Below are 10,095 nucleotides of genomic sequence, written 5' to 3' on the forward strand. Positions count from 1 at the left end.
AAATATGTTAGGGTGGTGATAGCTCTTTGGTTACCTCTCTCACTCTCACTGTCTGCCTGTAATGACCTTGGCTTATACATTTCTGTGTTTGATTGACAGTCGAGCGTTGTGCTTGGTGGGACAGCTCACTCATCGCCCCAGCAGCTTCGTAGACAGTTTGAGAACCTGACATCAGCAAAACACACAATCTTACACACATATATCTGACAACTCTCTCACAGCTCCGCTGTCAGTCAAAACGAGAGGTTTCTCTCAGCCAGTGAGACTGGCTCTTTCATGAGTCAGTATATCATAAAACCTGCATGCAGACAGTTTACATAATCAGGTCTGGTTACCTGATGGAATTACGTGGTGGAAACCAGCTGTGGAAAATTGGCCAAATGATTCCTCTGGCTGTGATGTGCTCGCGAACAGATCACACGCACAGGATGATCCAGTGATCTGTGATATGAGACGTGATAGATGGCATTTCATTATCAACAGAAGCATCCATTTTTATTTAAAGAGCACAAAAAAAAAAATGCATTTTGGCTATACAGTGGCTCAAAAAAGTATTTGAACACTTAAGTGACACTTAAAATATTCGGATTTGAATGCATTTTAGATAAATAGCAAACCAAGAGACATTTTAAAGAAGGTAAAGTATACTTTCTAAAATAAAGTTAACTTTTTTACCAAAATATTTCAAGTATATTCATATAGTTTAAAAATTCTGAAAAAAAAAAAAAAAAATCTGGACACTTTGTGGATGTTAAACTAAGTGGTATAAATGCTTGATTACTTCATTGATTTGTACTGATTAGATAGCTATCCAATCATTAAAGACCAAGTGGAAATGCCCTCCCAGAGGCATTCGAGACTGATAGCAATCCAATAGCTAAGTGTAGGATTCAGGTTCGTTTAACACGTTATCACTTTTAAATCCACTCTGGAAAATTCTCAATTTTCCCCCCACAATCAGCACAGAAATATAATTTAAAAAAAATAAGTAATTTTTTACTATGATTAAATTGTCATTGTTAAAATGGTTTAGAAAGTGAGTTTAATTTGAGTTTAAAAGCTCTAGCATCATTTATTCCCACTTGGTTTTATATTTTGCCATCTAAAGCAATGAAATTCATAATTCATACGTTTGGGGCCGGTGTAGATGCTCTTTTGTTGTTTAATTCATCTAAGTGTAGAATTGCGCTATAAGCATTACATATTGTGATAGAGGACACACTGTATACTGCTCAGTTGTGCTTTAATCCATGTAGACAATGTCAGAATGAATACAAATGCCTGAGACAGACAAATCCACCTGATATTAAGTCAGGTGGGCATTTCTGCTGTTACAGAAGCCCCTGCACTGTAATCAAATGAGTGGGATATATATGTGCAAATCTGCTCAGGTCAGCCATAAGTGTATGACCTCTTGCTATGTATACATTTAGACAAGACATGTCACATGATCTTCAGAGAATGGGAATATTATCCTTCCAGAATGCTGAGCTATTGCTTGAGTTAATAATGCAGAATGATTTAAACAAAGGATGCCGCTCATCCTAGACCAACATTCCTGTAAAAACAAACACTTCATATTTTCATAATTATTTTTAAACATTTTTATTTTCATTTTATTTTTTCGAGTTTTAACAACCTGAACTGAAATTACCTGATATTTTTTAGAAATTTTCTGAACTTAACACACTGATTAACAGAACAATTTATAAATAAAACAAAACTGTTTCACTAATTTTAAATAAACAATAATTAAAGATAATGCCAAATTCAAGACTTTGACCTTGAAATTTGACTTTTTTGTGGACTGAAGTCATCATACAAGTATATTCAAGTCACTGTCTGTAAAAACTGTATTTTTAATATAAATTAATAGATCCATGTTATAATTCCTGTCTTGTTTCCCCTGTTTTGTGTTGAAGGACTTATGTTGAAGTGTATTCTGTTTCCATTGTTCCAGTGGTTCACTTCCTGTGTTTAGTTCCTATTTACTTTAATTTCCATTGCGACCTTGTTTGTTGCCATAGTGATTCATTACTCGCACCTGTTTCTTGTTAGCCCCTTGTTAACTTGTGTATGTAAGTCAAAATCTGCATAATAGTTTTGTAATACTACAAAAAGGCGTAATAATGGAACAACAGTTTTAATGTTGAATTTGCTGAAAATAGTAGATGTGAATTTGAGAACTTGTACAATAAATATTCGTACTTGTACGTGAACATTTACACTCACAGCTCCAATGTGAAAACCTGTAAAATTAAAATCTAAAGCTGAATGTTGAAATTTGCACTCGCAGACAATAGTCACAAACCTGTATTCTGAATTTGAAGCTGCAGACAAGTAGTCACAAATGTGTAAATGCCATTCACAGAAATACAATGACAGACACAAACTTGTAATATATTTGCATTTAATCTTACATTCACATTCGCAAAAAAAGAGTAGCTAAAGTCAAGGTGCAAAATTTGAAATTGCAGTGACAGATTTGAGAAGCTGCAAGTGCCTAATTGAGGTTGTACTGCGAATGTGAATGTAAGATTAAATGCAAATATATATTACAAGTTTGTGTCTGTCATTGTATTTCTGTGAATGGCATTTTACACATTTGTGACTACCACAATCCTGGTCCAAACTTTATGTGGCACGTTGACTCGAAGCCTACGTGTTTTCATGCTCGTCTATAGGCAACGCCATCTGGGCCGAGAACACTTAACATTAACCGTACTGTCTCCCTCTTCATACATGTTAAGTGCATCATTCTGTATCCAATCATTTGGCCAGATCTCGTGATTTCCTCAGATATAATAACCACTGGTGGTGATTAAGGAAAGATTCCCTGATATGATTGTAAAGTGCTTTGGGTGTAGGCCTACAGTAGACATATGAAAGCGCTATATAAATGTCTCATTCATTCATAAAGCTGGATATCTCCATCCAGTCTGAAAAGTGTTTTCGCCTGTAAAGTCTATTCCGGCGCAGTATATTTTGTAACGTCCTAAAACAAATGATAATGCCATATTGGTAGATTGGCACCTGTAGAATTTCCTTTTGTTGAAAGCCCAGATAAAAATAATTGAACTACTATATTGTGTAGATCTATGACACTCACTCTGCACCAGTCAAGTCCCTGTAGTCATCCAATCTGGCTCTCATATGCTGATGAAATATATATTATAAACTTGAAGGTGATTATATATAGTAATATAAAATATATTTTATTTTATATATATATATATATATAAAAGTAGTTTGAATAGAGTTGTTTAAAAAAATGGAAGCAATTATCAAAGTTGGATAAAATGTTGTTTCATTTTCCAATAAAAGATGATACATTTTTACATGATTTGTTACATTTAATTACCCTTAGCAGATTTTGACTCATATATAGCCCTTTTCTCTAGTTGCTAGTCGATGTTTGCTGTAGCGTGTAGATTGTGTGCGTCCGAATTCCTTGCTTTCCGTGTTCCTTTGATATTGGTTTTTACTATCTGGAAAAGAGTATGTCGTCATATAGGCTATATAAATATTCACATCACATCATTGTACATGAAAGTATTTAATTTATTTATTACTTATTTGCTGTAATTGATAAGATACTTCAGATAAGCCCTTGCTTATGATTAATCTCCCAAGGTATTAAATGTTAATCCCATTCCATAAAAAAACATCATGAACATGCCTTTAAAAAGTTATTTCTTACATGGAGGTCACATATCCAGCCATGCTGATTATCTGCCTGTTGTGAGTCTGAACGGCCCTGAATGTCAACATGAGGTCACACACACATAGTTCCTGCTCTCCTGAGATATATAATCTCATTATCCCCTGACTGTTAAACAGATTTACCGACACAAAAACCTTGACTAGAGGCTCAAACCAACCACTGGAATAACGCGTTTCTAAACAGCATATCCAAAAACCTCACAGGCTGGTGGTTGTAAGAGTGATGAAAGTGCTAAATCTACTGGCTTGGATTCCCCTTTACCAGCTGTTTTTAAGGAGAAGTATAGAGAAGAAGGTTTAATTCCTTGTGAGCACAGAGATAGTCCCATGGGTTTCACTCGAGTTGTCTCAGAGCCCATTAGCTACGTTAAATGTCAAAGGCCTTCACTGGATTATTGTACCATTGTTCTTAAATATACGGCCGGCCGTTTTGTATCAGTGTGTTGGTGTTTGGTGATACATTTCTTCTAACACATCTAAAGGGATCCCACTCTATAGGCCGAGAACAATATGATAAACTAAATGTTTTAAGAGGTTCTCCTGCACTTCAATGTTGAAGAACATTAAATATTCAAGAGCACAGGATTCTACTTTTTCTGTTTCTTGAGGGATACCATGATGCAATGGTAGAATATGAGTTACAAGAAGCCTTTTATAATGCCTACTATCATGCTAAACTTGAATATGGAGTACAACCACACCATAAAAAGAGATGCATTGGTTTTTTTTTGAGGATTTACATTTTACTGAGTATTGATGCACAAAGCTGTGCTGTGTTTCACAAGCATGGTTTGTATTTCCTCACTGTTGTTAAAGACCGCCACCTAGAGGTATGAAATGGTGTTTGCAAACTGCTATTGTTGCTCGAATTTAAGGTAAGGGATTTAATGACAGACTTAAATGATGACAGATTAATGACAGTAGACAGATTTCAGTTTAATTGTATATTTACATTCATAGTTTTACTTTTCTACTTTTAAATGTAGGGGCATCAAGAACTCCAATAAAGTATCACATCACATGTTAATTCATGACTTAATACTACTGCACATATATCTAAAAAAAAAAAAAGTTCATAAGCATCACATGTTGTTTGAAAATACCATTCAGTTTTGGTTATTTCACAGCAGTCCTTGTAGACAGTGTTCCATTTTATGAAGTTCCTGTAGTTCTTCACAGTGAGGGCCACAGTGGAGAGAGAGGAGCCTATGGGCCCTGGGAATCACAGAGAGAGCCGCACCACAGTCTCCGCTGTCAAAGGAAAGAGGAGAAGAACTGTTTTTGATCATAAACAAAAGTATAAGAAGTCTCATCGGATAGAGTTTGACAAGTTTAGCTCTTACGCGTTAAAATGTAGCTGTGCTAGTTTAAAAAGCTGTCGTCCAAGCTCAATGCTGTCCTCTCCGAATTGGGCCTGAACAGCAACAATGCTGCGCTTTAGATGGGACGCAGCCAGACTCCATTCACCTGTCAGTAAAATAATCCTAAAATCATACTACACACTTCACTAGTATGAATTTAGATGTTACTTATTTCATCAATCAACAGGCAATGAAAAAAAAAAAAAAGGTACAACAGCTTGTCACTGGGCAGTACCCTGAACTATGTACCTTATCTACTCCTACAAGGTGCATATTAATACCTTGGCTTAAAGTTGTATTATTTACCCTTAGAGGCTGGAGAATGTGTTTTTGCATATAACTGCACTGCTTTTCCATGTTTTTTTCTATGTAAACATATGCTAGACGTACATGAGCATCTTGTGACACAGCATTCTAAAAAAAAAAAAAAAAAAAATTTTTTTTCACCTAAAGATGTCCCTTTAAGGGTATTGTCCTAGTGATAAGCTGTTGTACCCCCTAAAGGTAAATTTTTTGCACATTTTTTCAGTGTTAGGAACATGTGACATATCAGGCTGCTGTTCTCACCTCTTGTGGCGTACACACGAGCAGTCGCATCTGCTAGCTCTCCTTGGAGAGGGTGAGTCTCTGTTAAGATGCTGTTTGCCTGAGAAGTAGCTGATTTTAGGATCTTTAGGGCTTTGTCTGCAAGACATGGATACATATTATGGATATTTATGGATATCTAACATAGACAAAACAGTTTGTGATTCATACTGAGGCAGTACCTAATCTGTCTTCCTCCATAAGATGAAAGGCTTCATCCAAAAGACACTGTAAACCCTGAAGTCTGTTTTGTACATCGGCACTGGTGATCTGATGACCACAGGATGGCAAAGAGCACATGTACCCATCCATACGGGACTGAAATAGTATCAAATCATTTGTTTGGCATATGGTTCCTTTAGTAAATAAATGTGTAATACCAGCAATATCTCCAAATATTTTGATCAGTTTTACTTTTCTGCAAATGTTTACCTGAAGAGGCTTTTCACATTTCACACACTTCAGCCCAGGTGTTGCGTTTTCTGTTGCATTCTGGCTTCCTGCTGATAGGTCTGTCAGACAAGCTTGACAGTTACAATGGAAAAAGTACTGCTCCAGCAGGTGGCGCTGACGCTCCTTCACCTCCATTCTGCTACAGTGTGGGCCTGTGAAGAAATTATGACATAAAAAAAAAACATATATATATATATATATATATATATATATATATATATATATATATATATATATATATATATATATATATATATATATATATATATATATTTCAAACCAACCTAAAACTGAATTCACATGTTTTACCATAACAGTGCAGAATCTCCTGTCCTGCAGTAAGATGTTTTGAAGCGCGTACAGTGACCGTCACACCACAGTGAGAGCTCTCTGGATGGTCAATGTGACCTTCAGAACAGCCGAACTGACTGAGCGGGTCACTCTGAAAGCCTGCAGTAAAGGAGATGCTTGTGTTTGGACTGCAGGAGTGGTTAAGTAGGCTGAGTACAGGAAATATTGCTGTGGCAATTCGGATTTCACTACTGGACTGAACAGCCATACCACTTTCTTCTGTAAGGAAAATGATCAACAATCATTAAAATTCATGACTCTAATGTATTACTTGGCAGTTTGAGTTTAGCATGAGAGTTCTGTCGAACCTTTGACCCTAACAGCAGTGAGTGCTTGAGCGTTACACACGAGCTGCATCATGTGTCTCAGAGCTGTGGCTCCTAGCATGCTCATCTCAGGCTGCCAGACTCCACTAACTCCTTCATCCTTGCAAAATGCCCACATGTCCGGTGGGGGTCCACCTTGCAGCCTCCTATAAATCACCGCCATGGTGATCGCCAATAAGAAGCGTGAGACGGGTGAGTGTTGTGCCACATGTGGTAAAAGGCTGTAGATGCCCATGTATGAGTTGCCATGATAACAGTCGGTATGGTCTGAATCTTCTCTACAGTGGCCTCCAAGACTCAACTTGACTGGCGAATCACTTTTATAAGAGCTACATGTCACGTGGTCTTCTTGTGAAAAGTCTGAAGCCTTTTTCTTCACCCTTTGAACTTCATTTTGTCCGGCTTTCAGGGCCACTCTTAGTGCAAGATGTCCCAAAACCCCAATGGCCAACAGATCTGCTCCAATTGGGCACTCCCATTGGTGCCAGCGCTCCCAAGCATCTTTTTGACAGCTCTCTCCACAGTACCGAGCGTAACTACAGTTTGGACAAGGCACACAGCTCAATGATTGGCTCAGGCAGTGGTGACAGTGTCGGTCTTCAGTATCAAAAGTCTTTCCTTCCTTTTTGGTCTCTGTATTGAGTTTGTTACTTGGTATGAGTACATAACAGAACGCCTCGTCCTCCAGCACCACCTCGCCAGCTGGTTTATTTTCCGTGGCTAATATGTGGCGACCTTTCTCTGGACTGAAACAAACAGACACACCATGTGAAATACAAGTAGCAGAGTTTCTGCTTTTCTGGCATGGTGGTGTTTGATGATTTGTGGTTGGCATGTTGGAATTTTCAGGTTTTCTAAGTTGATTCAAGCATGCGGCTTGTCTAGTTCTCAGTTTGTCTTGCAGGTGGCTTGGGTAACCAGCCTCCAAAGAACGTTGAATATCCTGAAGACATTCCTGAGGGAAAAAAAAGAAAATCACTTAAACTCATATAGATGTGTCAGTGTTGCACTAAACAATTTGTCTTGTTCTCATTTGAATACTTCCACAAAAAAAGAGCATAAGACAGACTCTTACTCTGTAGAGGCCATGGTAAAAGAGGGCTGCAGAACGGTTAGCATAGCACAAGGATAGCTCTTCTGTATTCTTGCCTGCATTGCAAACACCCTGAAACATCAGAGAGAATGGGAATATATCATGATAACAGTACAGCCTGCCATTTGAAATCCAAACCATTTTTAGTATAAACACTGCTCAAACCATCATAAAACGTTTTCTGAACCACAGTGATTAACTTTATTCACAATATGTCCTAGTACCTCAATCTTAACGGTTTCAAGATGGATTGCTCACCATCAGATTGTGTTGCCCCATGTTTCTTATACTAGGAGTTTCTAATATTTATCAACCTGATACTGGCTAGACCCATCTTCATGCAGGAAAGAATCAAACAGTTGGACAGAGGCTGATATATGCTGCGCCATTCTGTATTCTTTTTGCTCTCAATTAAATATATTTGTTAAAGGCAACCTGTCGAGTGCATACTTGCAACACAGTAGGTTACACCATGTTTCTTATGTATACCTTACAACGCATCAATCTGTGTTCAGATTTCAGAATGAGCATTTTGACATTTATAATAGGCCTACATATTTGATGCCTTGTCCATCCTCTGATCTGTTCGCAACTGCAATGAAAATCAACGTAATGCTTAAACTTTTAATAAGCAGGGGCAATTCCTGACTTTAAATAAATAATAATTTACAGTCTCAGGACATTTGCACTGCAAGAATGTACAGGGAGACTGGTAATGTTTACTCATTGAAATCAGATTTAATTTCCTATTAATTCAATAGAATGCCTGGGAACCCCAATATGGCACAGAAGAAGAATGAAGTCTGATAAATCGCAGTTTACTAAATGTTAAACATTATGTAATATATAGGCCTATAAAATATAATGTTGCATAGCAATACTTTACCATTTTTTCCAAATAGTTCATTTTATAATGATACTGTTATTGGTATTGATATTGACCTTGATACTTGGTAGCGAAAAGACAAGTTGTTTTGCCAAACCCAACAGTCACCAATCGGACGGAATAGCAAAAAAATCTGTTATCAAACAGGTTTCCAGAACCCTCGAGGTTTCCTGCTCCCTCTGCCTGTCATTGGTCAAACAAGCACATAACCCCGCCCCAAACTCACGCTATTGGTTGAGCCACAGTTGGTTACTTAAAATAGAGCAATGGCGCGATAGTGCAACAAAATCGATACTTTTTTGAGGAAATCAACGCGGATTATGCACGTTAAGGAATAAAGCAGGAATAAATAGTAACAAATCAGGAATACAGTGCTTTAATCATACACAAAAAAGTAAATAACAAAGAATACCATATACATCAAATTTATTATATGAAGCAGGTATTTAGATCGCGTATTTTCCTTACCTTGGAGTAATAGAGTGCAGCGACTGTGTAATCCTTCACTTTGAACCTGAGGTTACCTTGCTGTCTAAACTCAGATGCCCTCTCAGGAGACTTTTTCACGGAGTACTTCTCAGAGATTCTGGAGAAAGTGTTGAGATCTTCTGGGCTGAAATATGGACCAATGACAAAAGGATGTGTCATTTGTAGAATATTTATTTTTATTTAGAAACATACCGCTGATATTTAAATATTTGCAAATTGTTCACACTATATTGAACATCTCAATACAAACTAGTGCAGCAACGTAGCCTAAAAAGGCAGATTAGTATCATATTAGGCTATCTAAAATAATTTAAGTGATTTTATAAACAACTCCAGAGTGCAATATACTGACCCTAATATTGACAACCCGTGGCTGAATATCACATCTATATTTGTCAGAAGGCAGAAGCCTTTAGTTTCTTCAGATCTCATTTCCGTCCATTTCTGCTCGACATGCCGAACCCACTCTGGACAAGGCAGATCCATTCAAAAATACGCTCAAAAAGATACTATTAACCGAACAAATATAGGTACGAAATTGTTTAAACACTTTGGATTTGACGGCAATAAAGTGACTTCCTGTTGAAACCTTTATCAATCTTCAAAATACAGGCCCTGGCAAGCTGCTTGTTAAAAAAAAAAAAAAAAAAGAAAGAATAATAATTAACAAAAAATGTAATTTAACTGTAGCTATAAATACAAATAATAGTTATTAAAAGGGGGAACATAAATTAGTTTACATGTTGGTTTGATGTACTTTTTTAGCATTTTAATTTAGATTGTAGATTGTTTTAATATATTCATAATAAATTATTAATGTAAATACTT

General features: G+C 36.9%; 1 protein-coding gene across 1 annotated transcript; it reads right to left on the minus strand.

Annotated features, from left to right (window-relative positions):
• Positions 1 to 4,639: 4,639 nt before the first annotated feature.
• On the minus strand, positions 4,640 to 9,870 carry smyd4 (SET and MYND domain containing 4). Its single transcript, XM_079861925.1, has 10 exons — positions 9,620 to 9,870; positions 9,247 to 9,391; positions 7,875 to 7,964; positions 6,782 to 7,754; positions 6,432 to 6,692; positions 6,102 to 6,274; positions 5,852 to 5,987; positions 5,652 to 5,768; positions 5,067 to 5,190; positions 4,640 to 4,974 (listed from the first exon to the last, which is right to left on the minus strand). Exons 1-10 carry the CDS (start codon positions 9,751 to 9,753, stop codon positions 4,845 to 4,847), a joined length of 2,283 nt encoding a protein of 760 aa, XP_079718051.1. The 5' UTR covers positions 9,754 to 9,870; the 3' UTR covers positions 4,640 to 4,844.
• Positions 9,871 to 10,095: the final 225 nt, after the last annotated feature.

This window comes from Squalius cephalus, assembly GCF_949319135.1.
Source record: "Squalius cephalus genome assembly, chromosome: 24".
NCBI lineage: Eukaryota > Metazoa > Chordata > Actinopteri > Cypriniformes > Leuciscidae > Squalius > Squalius cephalus.